Below are 19,010 nucleotides of genomic sequence, written 5' to 3'. Positions count from 1 at the left end.
ATTGGATCCGTTCAGCACTGGATTGAGGTGTAAACTGACTTTGAAACACTGTGTGACCCTAACAGAACATCTCAGGCTTTCATCAGTCCACTCTACAAACGCATTTCGGATCAGACTGATGTTGAGGTGATTGACCTGTGTGTGTGTGTGTGCAGGTGCAGCCGTGGGACAGCCGGAGCAGACGGCCGTATCTTCACGTCAGTCTGCGGGTCTGGGGCTCCTGGTTGGACACTATGATGATGATGAAGATGCCAGCAGTGAAGCTAAAGAGCCGGTCCCAGCCGCTGGCCTCCCTGCGGATTTCTTCGACAGCAGCGTCTCCTCCACGCCGCCGGCCGTCCCTCACTCAGGCTCCGTGTCTCAGGCCGAGGATGGGGACGAGGCGGCGCCGGAGAAGAAGGACAACACGGCCGAAACTCTACCCGAGGGCTTCTTCGACGACCCGGTGCGCGACGCCAAAGTGCGTAACGTGGACACGCCCCGAGATCACATGGACCGCGAGTGGGAGGAGTTTCAGAAGGAGATGCGACAGGTGAACAGCGCGTCTGAGGCCATCGTGGCCGAAGATGACGAGGAAGGGCGGCTGGAGAGGCAGATCGACGAGATCGATGAGCAGATCCAGTGCTTCCGGCGAGTGGAGGTTCTACGAGCCAGACAGGAAGTGGTGAAGAGCACCATGACGAAAGAGAGACGGCAGAGTGACGAGACTCAATCGGAGGAGGAGGACGACGAGGAAGAGCTGATGCACGTCCTGACGCAGGACTGGAGGGCCAAAGGAGCCCTGGCTTAAACACACTCCCACTGATGTGTGTACAGAGACCAATTCAATCAAATGCAGTGTGAACGTTCTATAAAGCACAGCAGCTTCACATGAGTCTGTACATGCTTTGATTTCTCACAGGTTCTTCATGTATATAAACTATCGAGCAGTTGAAATTTCGGGTGTCCAATGAGTGATCATTAAGATGTACAGATAATGAATCTTCTGATGTCTGTGATGATTAGAGCGTTCGAGAGACCAGACCGCAAGATTAAAATGAATATGAGCCCTGTCAGGCAGTAATGAAGCGATACGAAAAAGCAAGTTATATTGTTTATTATACCAATAAATTTATATCCATCTGTTAACACTTTCTCTTGTGATACACAGATTGCTCTAACGATGGAATATTTTTTGATAATGATGGTCTATATTATCAGTTATTCATCAATCAATCAATCTGAACTAGTGTTAAATCTTCAGGAGTTTTTCTCCGTCAAATGGCTTCATGGCCATTTCATTTCATCAAGTGGAAACCTCACGTTTTCCCCTTGTTCCAGATATACGTTGTTTTCTTCCCATTAGCAACATGACCAGCGATACGCAATGTGTCTGAATCTGACAGATTCAGTGCAACCTCAGGAGAACTACACAAGCTTCAGTCAAATCTGCCTTTATTCAGGTTACATTACAGAGAACATGCAATGCAAACTCACCATTTCATCTCATCACATGTCGTCCTACAGCTTAAAATTAGTTTCTGACATACAAATGTCCAATTCTACAATATTTACACTTTTCATCTGTTTTATAAAGTGACAGCATAGACAGATTATTTTCAAGCGTCTGCAGAAGAATGAAACTAGAGCAGCGTCTGCGAGGACCTCAGTCTACAGACACACACACACTGCAGTGAGAGAGACACTCATACACACGCTCACAACAGGACAAACCAGAGAGAGAGAGAGACACACACACACTCAGTGCAGGAGAAACCAGAGAGACACACAACACTCGCACAAACACACACTCAGTGCAGGACAAACCACCCACACACATTCAGACACACACACACACACACTGTGCTGAATGAACTTTAAATTAAAACCTACATCTGATCAAAGACGAGTAGCCTAGTGCATTGCATTATATTATCATAAATATCTGATGATTACATCCACTAAAAGCAATCATATGGATCATATTATTGCTAGATCTGACAGTAATGTAGTTTAAAACAATCTTCATGTGCCCTTGGTTCATACAGACTTCATACAGATTCATCGAGACAGATCATACATGTAAATATATAAGAGTGAATCTCACTGAGTCACGTCCAGGTTCAGCAGAAATCAGGGAAATAGAGAAACCGAAGCTGTCCTGTGACAGAGTGTTGTAAAAACACTGAACTCTTTCATCAGATCTTTACTTCTGACGTTTGTTTTCATTCTCACTGGTGAATCTCATGACAATAATACTCCAATTTACTGCATTATACTGAAAAAGACTGATTTAAATCAGCAATACAATGAAAACTAGTACAGGTTGTTTTTGGCACCAGAGGAATGAGATTCAGGGTAAAATACAGTCACAATGCAGGAGATCTTCATTCTCCCTTACATTGGGCTTCATACCTTTCAGGTCAAATCTAAGTCTTAAATCCTGACCGGACTGTGAGACTCACTCTTATCTGAGATGAAAGTGTGGGAAAGCAACCCTGTCACAGTCTCATGAGTGCAGAAACCAAACACGCAGAGTGCATGAAGAGTAAGTCTGGGGTCAGTTACGGTGGATTCTCACTGGCGACTGACCTCTTCGGCCTTCAGCTCCTCCGTCTGGTCCCGGTCCGACCCGAACTCCTGCAGACCTCGAGACGGACGGCCCCACAGCAGCTGCTCCTGATCTGACAGCACAACAGCACAAGCATTCAGATGCCTTTCCAAGGATAGTGTAAGTCTTTTATTATAAATGACATAAAAGTAAAACACTTTCTCATGGCCATCAATAGAAATATAACATAAGCTGGACATTTTAGATTAGATGAAAAAACAACCGTATATCAGGGTTCATGCACATTTTTACCAATAAACTTTTGAAGCAAATATTCCATAAATCTTCTATGTATACATGTGAATAAAGATCCATGATCAAATTTACCACAGCATATCTTAAAGTTAATGACAGGCTAGACCTGGACAATAAAACAGTATCTGTATTTATCAACAGTATACCTTTATCGATAACGATAGACATTTCACTCGTTTCACTTAAATGCATTAAAGGTCCCATGGCATGAAATTTTCATTTTATGAGGTTTTTCAACATTAATATGAGTTCCCCTAGCCTGAATATTGTCCCCAAGTGGATAGAAATGTTGATCGGTGTAAACCCGAGTTCTGGCTGTCTTTCTCTGCCTTTGAGAAAATGACAGGCCAGACGAGCCAATCCTGAAGTCTCCTGGTTTGACGTCCAAGCAGGAACGGTTACCTCCCTTTCCTCCACCCAGAGAATCTGGCACGCCCATGCAAACGCTCGAGAGATCATTGCTTGTGAACGAGTGAACGCTGGCAGTTTCTCAGTGTTTGGATGTACAAATGAAAACAGAAGTCTTTTTTCAGTTCCTTCTGATCTGTGATCAGTGATTTCTTATGTGTAGCTAATTATTTATTATTCGTGCACACGCTGCGGCTTCTCTCTCCCGACAGAGCGGTGTTTTCGTGTTTTCTATCTTGTGCGTCAGTGTTTTTGTACGTCCTCGTCGCGTCTATCTGTTCTACAATGTGCATACAGTCGTTTCTGCTCAACATCAGCAGAGTAACATCTTTAGAGATAAACCTTACGCACGCCGAGGCTCGGGCTGCACTGACCGGTCGCCCTCCAACATCCCCGACCCCCAGTACTGCATCTGGCCCACAGCGGAGGCACCAAACGCGGCGCGAGATTAAGCAGAAGGGGGGTAAGCGTGAGGGTATCCGGCTAGGCTAGCCAGCCATTCCCACAATAAACTGGATTACATTCGATTACTGCTGTTGTGTCTTTGTTTGCGCTGTGTACTCAATGCTGACACTTTCCATATGATAGGAACATATCTAAAAATAATGGTATTTTCAACACTTACTCATAACTCGTTCATCTCGACAGCTGTAATGGTACTTTGCATGTGTTACAAAGTTGGTAATAATGATGAAGACGGACTCGGTGTGACTGGGACTCGTGTTTATTCAGAACTCTCAAATACAAACACAATAAACTCGCGCTGACTGACAGCCAGAGGTGGGTAGTAACGAATTACATTTACTTCGTTACATTTACTTGAGTACATTTTTTGGGTAACTTGTACTTTTAGAGTAGATTTAAAGATGGGAACTTTTACTCTTACTCAAGTAAATTTCTTGTGAAAAAACTGTACTTTTACTTAGTTACATTCGGTGGCGTTCCTCCGTTACTGTCAAATGGTAATAATTATATTATATATATTAAAATAAGTGAATATGACTTTCGCAAGTCTCGCGAAACGTTGGAGAGGCTGCTTCGCGAGAGGTTGCTACGCATCACCCGCTTATAATTAGCGCGCGTTTAGTCGGAAGATGTGTGTGAGCTACGGGAGGCAGATTGCCCGTGGCCTCAAGTTCAGTCTATGTTTTCACTCCAAGATGTCAAAAAGAATAGTTTCATAATGCGATGCATGTTGTGTGCACCAAAACGAACTGACATCTCTCAGCATACAAGAATTCCACCCTGAAAAGAACATGTAGCGGTAAGTGTCACAATGATGCCTATATTTGAACACTATTAACGGTCATTTGGTAACTATGGGGAATTTTCCCTTATTATAATACTATTTCACACACTGTCCGAGTGTTTTCCTCATATGCGCTCTTGTGCAAGCAATGAATCGTTTGAATCCTCCAAACAATACACGTCCACGAACAAACGTTCTCATCTTCACATTTACATATCCTTTTCTTCACAAAACGAAACAAATTGAATAGCCTAATGTGACGTCTTGCATTTATACACAAATCCGGACAGACACCTGTCTGAAGTGTAGAAAATACATACAAATAAAAACGGTATTGTATTTTATTCCTACCTAAAGAATAGCCTATATACTTATACAAATATAAGAACAAAGTATGTTTTAAAAAGAGCTCTAGTTAGCCCAGCACACCATTAATTTACACTGTTTAACCATTAATCTCACACACACACACACACACACACGCACACACACACACACACACACACACACACACACATGTTTGTTTTTGTGAAATGTGAGGACATTCCATAGGCGTAATGGTTTTTATACCGTACAAACCGTATTTTCTATCCCCTTACACTGACCCTGCCCCTAAACCTAGCCCTCACAGGAGACTGTGCAGTTCACTTTCTGTGAAAAAAACCTTGTTCTGTGTGATTTATAAGCATTTTGAAAAGTGAGGACATGGGGAACGTCCTCATATTTCACCCTCTTTTTGTAATACCTATGTCATACCCATGTCATTATACACATTTGTGTCCTGATATTTCACAAAAACATGCCCCCACACACACACACACACACACACACACACACACACACACACACACACACATATATATATATTATATATATATATATAAGGTTCATTAGCTTACATTAGTTAACATGAACTAATAATGAACTGCACTTATAAAGCACTTATTTATCTTTATGTTAATTTAAACATTTACTAATGCATTATTAAAATATTGTTAACATTAGTCAATGCACTGTGAACTAACATGAATAAACCATGAACAGCTGGATTTTTATGAACTAACGTTGAAAAAGATTAACTAATGCTGAACAGAGGTGTTGTTCATGGTTAGTTCATGTTAACTAATACATTAACTAATGTTAACTAATACAACCTTATTGTAAAGTGTTACAGAGAGGTGTGTGAAAGCTCTCCAAGTAGCCTGAAATTCAGGGTTTTCGCTTATCAATCAGATCGAAAGTAACTAGTAACTAACTACTTGAGTAGTTTTCTCATCGAATACTTTTTTACTCTTACTCAAGTAAATATTACGATTGTTACTTTTACTTTTACTTGAGTAAATATTTCAGTAAGTACTTGTACTTTTACTTGAGTACAGATTTTGGCTACTCTACCCACCTCTGCTGACAGCGCTCTCATAACTCAGTAGTTACTATAAATAACTTTGTTAGCAATCGCTGAGCTCAGTCTCTGGTACATTAGTGATGTCTGGTTCGCGAACGATCTTTCTTTTGAACCGGTTCTTTTTAGTGAACCGAATCAGTTCACCAAATCGGACTGAATCGTTCTAAACGGTTCGCGTCTCCAGTCAGCGCTGATCCATAATTTACTAAAGTTACTAACTTTCTGACATGAGTGACAGCCCCTCCGACTAGAAATAGACTAATAACCTGAAGTATATGCTGTAACTAAAACAGTTCACTGAACTGAGACTGACAGAACCGATGTGAAGTGAACTCCGGTCCATCCGTCTCTCAAGTCAAGTCAAGTCAACTTTATTTATATAGCGCTTTTAACAATGTAGATTGTTTCAAAGCAGCTTTACAGTGTTAAACAGGAAAATGCTGCATAATTTTATTCAGCAGTATAGCCATTCTGGAAAAAACGCTGATGTCATCAGTTAATTTCAATTATCATACAGTGACAATGTGGGCTTTAGATCAATAATTCGATCAGTAATTTAGTTTAAATGGTTAATTTGGTTTATTATTTAGATTTATTTCGATGCTTAGTTGAAAAATTTAGTGTCCCCAACTGAGCACGCCAAGCCAGAGGCAACAGTGGCAAGGAAACCAAAACCCCATTAGGTGACCTAATGGAGAAAAATAAACCTTGGGAGAAACCAGGCTCAGTCGGGGTGCCAGTTCTCCTCTGGCCAATTAACAAACAGCGTATTATTATTATTATTCTGGCAGCTTTACAGCTCGGAGGTCATAATAGATCAGAATATTCGAGGGACCGGGGGCAACATGCTGGAGCCGGGTTTATTGAGGATGATGTTGATTAAATAATTATTAAAGTGCAATATTCGAATGATCGGAGGCAACACGCTGGAGACGGGTTTATTGAGGATGACATATCGATTTAAGAATTATTTAATTGTAATATTCGAACAATCTGAGTCAACACGCCGGAGACGGGTTTATTGAGATGCCGTCTCTCTGGCAGCAGCTCGTGCCTCGTAGACCTCGTTAAACCACGCCCCCTCCGCTCATATCAAATGCAAAGATGTCAGCCAATCACAACAGTGGGCGTTTTTACTGAAGTCTCACAGCAGACACGCCTCTTGTAACAGGGCCTTCAGCCACAGGGCAAACAGCAGTATAGAAAAAATGCCTTTTATTTCTAAATTATGACATTTTATGATGTAAAAATCATACTAACAATATAAGTACACCTCAGGAAACATTATAAAATAATAGAAAAATGCCATGCCATGGGACCTTTAAAAAGTAAAATAGACATGAAACAGCCCAAGAGAGCAGCCCGAAAAATGGAGCGCAGCTGGAAAACAAAACTAGAGGTATTTTGCATTTTGTGGAAGGAAAGTGTTATTGCATACAGAAAGGCCTTAAAAACTGCGAAATCTGCTTATTTTTCGACTCTCGTTGACCCTAGTTATTTATTTGATAAAGTGGCTAAATTAACAAGAAATAAAGCTTCAACTTCTGACATCTGACTTTATGAACTACTTTACTTGCAAGATTGATAATATTAGAGAGAAAATTATAACTATGCAACGTCTACTACAGTATCGCATCATACAGTGTATTGTAGTGTCCCCAAGAAAAAATGTCATTCATTCATTGCTATAGGAGAGGAAGAATTGTCTGAACTCGTGAAATCATCTAAATCAACAACATGTATTCTAGACCCTATACTGACTAAGCTCTAAAAGAGATGCTGCCAGAGGTCGTAGATCCTCTTCTTAATATCATTCATTCATCTCTGTCATTAGGATACGTACCGAAAACTTTTAAGCTGGCTATGATTAAACCGCTTAATAAAGAATGGCATCTATGCTAATATGAGTCTCTCCATTTATCCCAAAAATTAAAGTTTAAAGTTAATAATTCATTTAATAAGTCAAATTATTTTTGATGATAAATGTGTATTAACTTTATACATTTTCTGATTTAATCAGAAAAAATTTTAATGGATTTCATGGGGCACTGAATTTAAAGTCAGCTTCTCAGTGGAGTTTAATTGTGAGCAAACAAGTTGTTTATAATATTGTGATAATATTTTTGGCCATATCGCCCAGCCCTATGACAGGCTATGTGGTTTAATACAAGATACGAACAAGCTGCGACTGCACGACGATCCTCACGAGGAGAATATAACGTCACATGACCAGCGTCATTGGTTTAACCAATATTATCAATTAAATACACATTCTATACAGTTTTTTCTGGGTTTATTTCTTTTTCCAAAACTTTTAAAATTACTTTTAAAAAAGCTAGATGAGTTTTGTATATTTTACGCATGTCACTTCCAGTGTCACTCCTTCATTAGACTTTTGTAAAGTGTGCAATAACATGTGACGGCAGTTACTATGACAACATGAGCAGGTCAGACAGGCACCTGTCACAGACTCGACCCCAGGGAACACCATGGTCCTGCTGGAGTCCGGTCCTCTTCTGTACCGTCTGTGAGACAGAGACCTGGGGCGGCGGGGCGGGGAGGAACCTGAAACACACAGTGCTCCTGATCAGGTCTGAGTCTATCAGCGTAGGCTCAAGTGTGTGTGAACTGGTACACACCTGTGCCTGCAGTGGTCTGGAGCTGCTGGCCGGCCGGTGATGTCGGCTGCTGCTGTGAGAGAGAGAGAGCGTCAGTGAGCTGAGGAATGAGCATCGCGTGTGTGTGAGTAAGAGCCTATATTGCACATAACTGCTGAGATGTTTATTGGTTGAAACAAGATCATATCGTACAAGGTTTTAAAAATTTAAAGACACATCAAGTGATAGAAAATGTGTATGATTCAGAGACACACAGACGGCAACGCAGGTATCGGACTTGCTATCATGCTTAATTTTATTCACAGTTTGCACTCATTAATTTATGATATTTTACGAAACGGCACGCAAACCTTAACTACACAGTAGGGCTGCCCTCGCCTCGACTAGAGATTTTTATAGTCAACTAGCAGTCGCTCATTTAAGCGATTAGTCGACAAATCGCTCATTTATATGAATAAGCCATAAATCATAATAATGAGCCTTTAATTGCCTATATAATACATAGCCTATTACGGCTCAAACGCACACATAAAGCTCGCCACAGCGCATCGGCAAAAGTATTATGAGCGTCGTGAAAAAAAAGGAGACCGTAAACATTTTACTGATAATAATAATTTCTCTCGTCTGTGAGGCAAATATACGCAAAATTTCGGTTAATTTTTGCGACATGCTCAAGTTCACCGAGACGGAGACGGCAGAAAGCACATCCTGATTGTTTTCATTATTTTACAAAAGCACAACATTTTGTTGTTTTTGTGAGTTTACAGAAATAAAAGTAGACCCTTTACAGTTTGCATTATTCTTATCTGTATGGCCAAAATGACAGAGCATTTTAAGTTAAATTAAGTTTTTTTTTTTTTTCTTCTTAATTACAATCCCGAAGATATTCATGAAACATGAACCCGAACCTGACATGAAACCTGTGAGTTTGTCGGGACCCATCGGGCTCAGGTCAGGTAGCAGACCTCTAGTGTGTGTGTTTGAGTGAGTGTGTGCGCTTGTGCATGTGAGAGTAAGTGTACGTGCGAATGTGGGTGAGAGTCAGTGTGTGTGTGTGTTTGTTCACCGTGTCTCTTGGCGCACGGCTCTCCAGCACTGACACCCAGCGGCTCAGGTTGGACAACATGAAGTGGACGCTCTGGATCTGCTCACTGCACCAGGACTGATGGAGCAGCAGAGAGCTGTTCAGCTCGCTCACACCGTCCTGAACATACTGCACATCCTGCCACACACACAACTGCATTATGGGTAACGTCAGCACAGGCCTGATGTGGGTCACACCAGACAAGCAGTTTCATAAGCATCACACTCACAAATAATCAGGTAGAGTAAGAGAGTATGTATTTGGCCTGAACCCAGAGTACTCCCCCCTGCATCTCTTGCTGTGACAGGAACCAGCCGAGAGTGAGGAGTCGGGGTGGCAGAGGGATGGATGGATCATTTAAACATGTTCCTCCCGAACTTTGTTAATAATACATAATTTGTCTGTTCACACCAGACGCGACACAACTCAATCCAAATTCACAGCCAATCAGAAGAGTATGTGGGTATTTGGATGGTTATCAAGAACCAGCTCCATTTTAGAACCGGTGATTGGATAAGAAACGTGCATTTTGATTCCGCTTATCGGTTCCTGTGTGCGCATTTTAATGTGATTTTAAACCATTCAAGCTCAAAAGACGTGTATGCTGTTGACACACACATGCAGCACACACACAAATATGTGCATAGAACGGCATCTCATAGTGAATAGTGCATGATAATGAACTCTTCCTTGTCTTGTTGTACAGCACACGAACGGACACATACACACACAAATATGTCAAAATATTCTCATAAACACAGTCTGTTATGTCTTAAGACAGTAGAAAAGAAAAGACTAAAATGCGTGTTACATATATAGTATATTGGATCCGTGCAGCTCTTAAAGTGACGGTGGCAGATTTTCCTGATGCGTCTCTATGATAACATTAATCAAACAAAAGACAATGAAAAATTAACTCGCTGATCTAGATAGAATAACCTTTGTGGCAATATTTGTAATGCATATCCTATATTTTATTAATAAAGTGCAGTGTTATTTTACATTTGATTACAGTTTTTTTTTTAAACCTGAATACCTGAAAATGTTTATTTCAATCATATCTTGCAATTGCTAATTTGTTTTTTTTTTTAATTACTGAGTGTTTACCTACTTATTTACTATCTTTAAAAATGCTTGAAAAATGCTTAGTTAGGCTAGTTTTTGCTCTGGTATTTTTAAACCATAGTGTGTAAGTGTTCTTTAGCCTGTTGATTTTTGTTCATGGTATTCAGCTACAATGAAATGCCAATCACAGACGTGTTTGTTGAGCATGTGAACACAACGGCCAACTCAGAGAGGCAGAGGTTTGTTCTCACTGGATTCTGAACTGAAGTGATAGACAGCTCCATCATCACACATAATCACAGCTCCATCCGTCATCACTCGCTTTCTGTGTGTAACCTGTCAGTTTGGGAAGGATGGAGGGCAGCTGTCATCGGTGTGTTCAGGCACAGCAGTGAAGTCTGAATCGCTTGTTTGGGTCGATCATGTGTTCAGTGAGTGGGCGGCAATCCAGAACGCATCACAAGCATTTACACAAAATATCACATGATATGTTTCTGACCACCTCCTTTCAGAGAAGTGATCGGAAGCCCCGTCCACCTGTGAGCGCCTTCAAATGTGTGTAATGAGTGACACAGTTCAGAATCATGAACATTTGTATTGTGGTTCATGCGCGAGACAGTACTTTTTGTCAACGGTTTATCATACAGTTGCAAGAATCGTGTAACCGAATCTTGACACGAGTGTCTATATCGGTTTCTTCATTTTATTACTGACTTTTCCCACACCTTTTTAAAGCAATATTTACTTAATAGAAAGGTCACATGCTAATGTTTACTTATAAATATTATTAGTATCAATAATTACAGGTGATATAATTACTCAATACAGGTGACCCTACAGGAGACAAGGAGTTTGGATGGATATAATTAATTTCTTATTATTATTATTATTTAATAATTTTGTTTTTTGGGTAGTTAAAATAAGTTCAACAGTTAATAGGAGTGTTTTCCAACAGTTTTTGCTAAAACTGGTAAAGAGAAGAGTGAAATTGTAGTGGTTTTAACATTATAACACTGAAAGTGTGTCTGAACTGTAATCCGCCTCTAACAGGGCGATCAAGTGTTCATTACCTCATGGAGAACCAGTATTAACTGAAGATGCTAATGTTGATGTGTGCAGTGCATGGCTCAATCAGACAGTTCTCTTCAGTCACACACTGCTGATAACAGTAGTTTGTGCGTGTCATTTGGGCACAAGGACTGGTGTCTGTCACACATCAGTGTTTACACTACAGCTGTGAGGCGTCTATAACCAACCGTCATGATCATGAAAAGCACTTTCTTTAGTTCTGAAACTGGAAATGAGTCGTTACACAACTCGGCTAAATATGGCTTCATACGCGGTGGAGAAGAACAGAACATGTGCTCAGGTGTGTGCGCGTGTGTTACCTGTTTCAGTGCTGTCCAGCTGCTGTCGTTCACTGGTTTCTCTCCATTCTTTATAGTCAGAAATCACAGACAAGCCATTTAAAACACACATCAACACAATCACTCTCACTGCACATCAGTTGAACAATTTCAGACATCAACACAACTAACATGTTCTGGCGAGCAACAATATAAAACAGGGTTTCTGAAGATAAATGAGACCTTTTTTAAGACCAATTAAAGAAAATGTAAGGAATAAATTAAAGGGAACGTCTTAAAGGGTTAGTTCACCCAAAAATGAAAATTATGTCATTAATTACTCACCCTCATGTCGTTTGACACCCGTAAGACCTCCGTTCATCTTCGGAACACAAATTAAGATATTTTTGTTGAAAGCTGAAGGCTTCAGATAGGCCTCCATTGGCATTCAGTACATTCACACTCACAAGACCCATAAAAGGCACTTAAAACATCGTTACAAAGTCCATCTCACCCAAGCCTGTATAGCTCCTAAACCCCGCCTCTCCATGTATTTGAATGGAGAGCGAGACACACTAAACAATTAAATTACACTTCAAATAATTGTTTCCTAAAGATGGTTTCTGTCATTTTAGGCAGTTTTTATTACTATAATTTCATTTCAAGTGTTCGTTTTTTAAATAAGTTTAGTTTTAGTGAGTTATTTGATGCTATAAAAACGGGGGGTGTGACGTCATGATTGAGAGCTGTGATTGACGGCTTCTCTGAGTGAAGTTGTCACTGAGGCACTAACGGACTTTTTTCTGGATTTTTGGGAGGAGATTGGAGCTTAAGCTTTAATTTCTACATTCCCATAACTGAGCTGAGCCATATCGCATTAATTATCGCAGGCGATACGTCCGTGATAATTAATGCGATATGGCTCAGCTTGTCAGTGAACTACGGCTCTGTGTAGTAAATGCCGCTCCATCTGAAAGCAGGTGATGGCGATTTACTACTAATCAAGGAACCGGCTTTACTGACGAGATGCGCATAATGTCATGCGATATATCGCCCAGCCCTACACGAGAATATGACGTAGTGCCGGCATTCGGGAATCCATGAAATGCACACTTTAGCCCCATTTTGAGCACTACGCCGAGACCTAAAGCACGATCAATGTAGAATTCAACAGCTTAGACACGCGAGTCTTCCTCTGCTTGTAAACAAATCGCTTCTGGGTCATGTGTCCGAACGCCGGATCTGCGTAATATTCTCGCGCATGCGTCATGGTGCTTCGTGAATTCACGGCAGAGGCATACACGGAAGACAAGAACAAGTTGGATAATGGCGTTATTTAGATTTTTTTTTTGCGCACAAAAACAATTACCGTCGCATCGTAAAATTATTGTAGAGCCACTGTGGTGAGATGGACTTTGTAACAACGTTTTTAGTGCCTTTTATGGGCCTTCGGAGTGTGAATGTACTGAATGCCAATGGAGGCCTATCTGAGGCCTTTCTCAGCCATCAGCTTTCAACAAAAATATCTTCATTTGTGTTCCGAAGATGAACGGAGGTCTTACGGGTGTCGAACGACATGAGGGTGAGTAATTAATGACATAATTTTCATTTTTGGGTGAGAAGTTTCATTTTTTCATCTTCATAAACTTTATAGATTTTTTGAGATGTTTGAGAAATCTTGTAAAAGTGATTTCATAATTAAAACAAGAAAAAATATCTGCCAATGGGTTCATAAAAATCAACAATTCAAATGCAAGAAATTTTCATACCGAGTAACAGATGCTTGTTCTTGTTTTAAGCATAAACTTTTTTTAAAAATCTTAAAAAACAAGACTTAATTTCTTAATTTGGCATGTCAAGTAAATGTATCAAGTCATAAGGATGCTTTGAATTTGTACTGGAAAACAAAAATCCTGAGGAAGAACATAATTTTCCCTCCATTGACAATCCAAGCAACTTTTACGCTTCAGAAAGTTCATTAAGAGATCGTAAAAATGATCCAATACAAATCAAGCGGATTTTCTTAAGAGACTCGATCACTTTTTATGATGGATGAAAGTCTTACGGTTTGGAACGACATTAGTGCGAGTATGTGCCAGGATTTTCATTTTTGGGTGAACTGTCCCTTTAAGTGTTCTGACCTACTTTTGATTTATTCACCCAAAATTTGATAAATTCCATGTCATTCTGAATTATACAGTAAATTCCATTTTTATCAATGGATTCTGCACTTCCGTCCATCGCAGAAATCATAGTGCCCTAATGTAATGCCATGATATTGAATTTAAGACTTTCTGCTCCAATTTAAGACATTTTAAGGCTTTAAATGGTGGAAGGTCAAATTAAGACTTTTTTAAGAGCCGTGGAAACCCTGTAAAATATTGTGATGATTTTGGCCACTAAGTTTTGGGCTGTCATTACATTTGTTTGAGTATGAGAGAAACTTTAAAGGGATTGTTCACCCAAAAACGATCATTGTGTCCTCATTTCCTCACGTCACTCAAAGCTGTGTGACTTTCCTTCTTCAGATGAACACAACAGAAGATATATTTTGAAGAATGTTGGGAAACAAACAGTTGTGTTGAGCAATAACTTCCATTGTACTGACAGAAAAAGCTGAAAGATTTCAGACAATATCTTGTGTTTGTGTTTGTCTAAAGGAAGTGGAAGGACACGCAGGCGAGTAAATGTTGACTGAACGACAGCGTCTCTGATTTAAACACACACATAGCGGGATGAATTGCTTCACATGCTGATAGACCGTGTGGTGTTTCCATGTATCAGAATGTTGAGTTTATGACTGTGTGAGAACATGCGTCACGTGACGTACCGTCAGCTGATCCGGTCCTTCTCTTCTCTCTTCCACCACGGTTTGTATCATGGTGACGTCGTGCTGGAGGCTGGTGACGGTGCTGCCGATGGAGGCCACGCTCTGCACACACACACACACACACATACACACATACACGCTTTGAGTCACGTCTCTTCACATGCTTTGGAGATGCAGCAAGACAGCAGCGAACCTTCTGCAGCTCCTCCACGCTCCTGGGGAGAGCGATGAGATCTGAGGCGGACTTGATGTTGGCCTTCAGATGATTGACAGCAGAATCCAGAGCGCTGAGCTGCAGGACACACACAAACTCACGCATTAACATCATTAATCCTTCTAATCACAATTACATGAGGTAAACGCAATAACTGTGTCGTTTAAATTTCAATCACATCTACCATTCAATTAAGGGAAATTTAAGCGCTCATGTTAAATCAGGCTGCTTTATATAATATTAGAATTAATTACATTAATAATTACACTGCCGTTCAAAAGTTTTTGATTGGTAAGATTTTTTATGTTTTATAATAAGTCTCTTCTGCTCACTAAAGCTGCTAAAATACAGTAAAAACTGTGTAAAACAGATGTTTTCTATGTGAATATATAGTAAAGTGTAATTTATTCCTGTGATCAAAGCTGAATTTACTCCAGTCTTCAGTGTCACATGATCCTTCAGAAATCATTCTAATATGATGCTCATGAAACATGGTTATTATCAGTGTTTCATATTTTTGTGGAAACCATCATACATTTTATTTTTCAGGATTCTTTGATGAATAGAAAGTTCAAAAGAACAGCATTTATCTGAAATATAAAGCTTTTGTAACATTATAAATGCCTTTACAGTCACTTTTGATCAATTTAATGCATCCTTGATGAATAAATGTATTCATTTATTTACGTTCTTTCCCCCCCAAAAAATTCTTACTGACCCAAAACTTTTGAACGGTAGTACAATGTTGCAAAAGCTTTATATTTCAGATAAATACTGTTCTTTTGAACTTTCACAGAGAAAACAGCTGTTAAACATTGGAATAATATTTCACTGTTTTCACTGTATTTTTTTAATCAAATAAATGCAGCCTTGGTGAACACAAGAGACTTATTCTAAAAACATAAAAAATCTTACCGATCAAAAACTTTTGAATGGCAGTGTATATAAACATTATTAAAATATTATATGAATATTAGTTAAAAGCATTAGGCTCTCACAGTACGTGACGTACACATCAGAATTAAGTTAATGAGAGTTAATCATCGGCACAACATGTGCTCTGGTGACGAGCCTGCTTCAGATCTTCCTGACACACACACTCACACACACACACACACACACCTTCTGACTGATCTCGGTCAGGTTGGACCAGAGTCTGGCCAGGCCTCGCTCTCCGCTCTCCAGGTCATCCAGCTTCATCTGCTTGGCCTTCAGCTCCTCAGTGAGCGTCAGGATCTCGTGTGACGACAGCTTCTGACTGCCCTCCACTGTCACACACCAATCAGAGCAACACCACATGCTGGTCACACACACACACACACACACACTGCCAGTGTTCTCTCACAGTTATGAACAAACGTTAGTAGATAATTCGTTCAGAGTGAATAATGTCTAAATGAATGTCTGAATGAATGAATGTAGCACATCGGTCTGATGTGAGTGTGTGTTGTGCGGTCAGACGTACGGGAGCGGATCTTGTCCTTCAGGGAGTCCAGGTCCTCTTTGAGGGCGATCTGCATCCAGATGAGTCCAGCGCAGGCCATGACACAGGCGGCCAGCAAGATGAACACACATAGCGGGTAACAGAGAGAGCAGCACTGCACTGAACTCCTGCAGACACACACACAGTGAGAGAAAGGCCGTTACACACACACACAGCTGGTAACAAGAGAGAGCAGCACTGCACTGGCAGACACACACACACACACACACACACACACACAGAGAGAAACCATTACAGAGAGAGAGGGGGGCGAGGGAGAGGGAGAGTTGTTACACACACTCTACACTCACACAATATTTCGATTAAGTTGATGAAACCAAACCCGCAGTAGAATATGTGGCGTATGCGGATTTTAATGGCAATATGTGTGTAAAGAGTTGAATGGCATCTACTGCGCTCTGACTGAAGTAACGAGCACGGAACCGCTGTAACACACACACATGAAGATGTCATGTGTTTGGGCCGCTTCATGTTTACAATGTTGTGCGTGTGATGATGATGATAATGATGATTATAATATAATGAGGGACTCGAACACTCACTGGAGCTCAGGAAGGAAACATGATCAGATATGAAGCTTCTCAACATAATCAGTGTGTCAGTGCAGATATTACTGTCCCTTGTGAACTAGATGTCAACATCTGTCACGTGAAAGAGCTTCAGCAGGACTTCATAAAAACACAAACATACGCGCGCACACACACAGAGACAGAGAGAGACTTACGTCCCGAACAGGCCGCTCCGGCCGCCGCGGAACTCTTGCTCGTCTGACCCGGACTCCCCGCTCTCGCTCTCGGGCGGCTCGGTGCGCAGCAGCCGGTGTTTGCTCTTCCTCCTGCTGCTGCTGCTACTGTCACTCAGGCCGATCAGCGCGTTCAGCTCCTTCCTCTTCTTCATCTTCTTTTGAGGGCTCATCGCTTCACTTTAGTATCAGTTAGCATTACTCTTAATTCCCGAACACTTAAAGAGACGCGAATATTAGCTTTAGCTTGTGCTCAGTGTGAAACAGGCGACCAGAGTCCATGGTATTAAACCCGTTTATTCACAGAACAGCGGCACGTTCACTAAACTATCGCGCTGTAGTAGGAAATACCCGCAGAATATCGTTATAACGTGTATAATACTGCGCGCGGCGACGCTAAGGAGATCACTCAGCAGTTTGACTAAACACTTCTTGTCGAGTCTAATCTGATGTCATGACACAAATATAAAGAGGACACGTATTCACGTTACATATATATTATAGTTTAAGAATTAAAGCAGATCTGTCTTTTTCTCTTCAGAATGAACATTTGATATCCATAATCCATCCGATTCTGACAGGAAGTGCTTCTGATTGGGGGGGAACACAGGAGGGCGTGTCATTGGGAGACTGACGTCATCAGACGGTAACAGTCTCGACTAATATAAGCATGGACAAATAGTTTCTAATAAATCTATTTATCTTACTAGCTATTTTTTTTTACATAAGTGCAAATTTTTGTCTGTAATGCCCCCCATTTTGTAAAGATTTGAAGTACTACTTAGAAACAATATCTACCTCCAGCAATGTTAAAGCCTTAAAATCCATAACATTATGTACATCATATAATATTCATTCTTTCCTATAATATAGGCCTACATGTGCTCTGTGACATTTTGTCTGATTGCTAATAAGTGCTAGCCTGGTTAAAACCAGACCATTCTCAGTAAATTTGCCGGAAGTTGTCTGGGTTTTCCCAGGCTAAATAAGTGCCTCTTGAGACACCTCTATTTTATATAATGTAATTTATATTACCCCTGGCCCTTTATCCCTTTTTGTTTTGCATTGATCTTTTTATTTATTTATTTTTATCTGTGATAAATCCAATAAAAAAAAGAAAATAAAACTTTGGGCATGATGTCATTACGTTGCTGTCTTGATGCCAGCCAATCGCTGCTTTGCTGGTCGAGGTTTTGAGTATCAATTTTTTTACAGTCTATGATATCAATGCATCTGCCCTCTTCAGGGAACACAAGAATGTGCAGTAATCTCAGACAACTTAATCCAGATATTTTAATCCAATCTGCAAATTTGTTTGAAGAACCAAGTTAGCCAGGGATCAGTTATCACGATTACAAGATCTGGGATCTGTCAAACATAGACAGTAAAAAAAAATGGACACCGCGACCCCATAGACTTCAACGGGGAAAATTGAAGCCAGTTAGAAGCACTCACTTCCTGATGGCTGAGCGTACTGCGCAGCCACAGACTGAGCTTGACGACATAGATGTGACGTGAGCAACCAGTCTGACAGTTGTAAGTCTTCTAGTAGTTGTGCAAAGTGAAATCTGAATCACAGAATCTTGTAGAGACAGAGAGAGTGAGCAGGAGCAACTTTTGATGAATGAAGCAGGATTTGCGACATCTCTATCGGCGTTTATGCCTCCACGTCCCCCCGATTGCCTCAAAGACAGTAAAAG

General features: G+C 40.6%; 2 protein-coding genes across 3 annotated transcripts in view; one reads left to right on the top strand and one right to left on the bottom strand.

The window, feature by feature from the left end:
- znf830 (zinc finger protein 830) overlaps nt 1-1,178 on the top strand; it is a 9,509-nt gene extending 8,331 nt beyond the window's left edge. The window contains exon 3 of the mRNA XM_079818720.1: nt 156-1,178. Within this exon, the coding sequence (XP_079674846.1) occupies nt 156-790 (635 nt within the window). The 3' untranslated portion in view covers nt 791-1,178. The remainder of the gene's footprint in view (nt 1-155) is intronic.
- efcab14 (EF-hand calcium binding domain 14) lies at nt 1,081-17,902 on the bottom strand. 2 transcript variants are annotated; one of them, XM_079818709.1, is made up of 10 exons: nt 17,293-17,902; nt 16,530-16,675; nt 16,187-16,332; nt 15,044-15,142; nt 14,851-14,952; nt 12,063-12,110; nt 9,592-9,747; nt 8,547-8,598; nt 8,368-8,472; nt 1,081-2,663 (listed from the first exon to the last, which is right to left on the bottom strand). In XM_079818709.1, the coding sequence occupies exons 1-10, from the start codon at nt 17,481-17,483 to the stop codon at nt 2,557-2,559; spliced, it is 1,152 nt and encodes a 383-aa protein (XP_079674835.1). In that variant the 5' UTR covers nt 17,484-17,902; the 3' UTR covers nt 1,081-2,556. The 2 variants fall into 2 exon arrangements, with proteins under 2 accessions (XP_079674835.1, XP_079674836.1); XM_079818710.1 differs by having other exon boundaries at nt 8,547-8,595.
- Nucleotides 17,903-19,010: the final 1,108 nt, after the last annotated feature.

Source organism: Gobio gobio (assembly GCF_949357685.1).
Source record: "Gobio gobio genome assembly, chromosome: 6".
Lineage (NCBI taxonomy): Eukaryota > Metazoa > Chordata > Actinopteri > Cypriniformes > Gobionidae > Gobio > Gobio gobio.
The sequence above is the reverse complement of the archived record's forward strand: the minus strand, read 5'-3'. Positions and strand labels throughout refer to the sequence as shown.

Excerpts from the sequence above, each read along its gene's own strand:
- efcab14 (XM_079818709.1), bottom strand. The coding sequence starts at position 17,483 with ATGAGCCCTCAAAAGAAGATGAAGAAGAGGAAGGAGCTGAACGCGCTG. Across the intron at positions 12,111-14,850 it reads AAGGACCGGATCAGCTGACG|AATGGAGAGAAACCAGTGAA; the intron begins GTACGTCACGTG and ends CTGACTATAAAG. Across the intron at positions 8,473-8,546 it reads CCAGACCACTGCAGGCACAG|GTTCCTCCCCGCCCCGCCGC; the intron begins GTGTGTACCAGT and ends TGTGTGTTTCAG.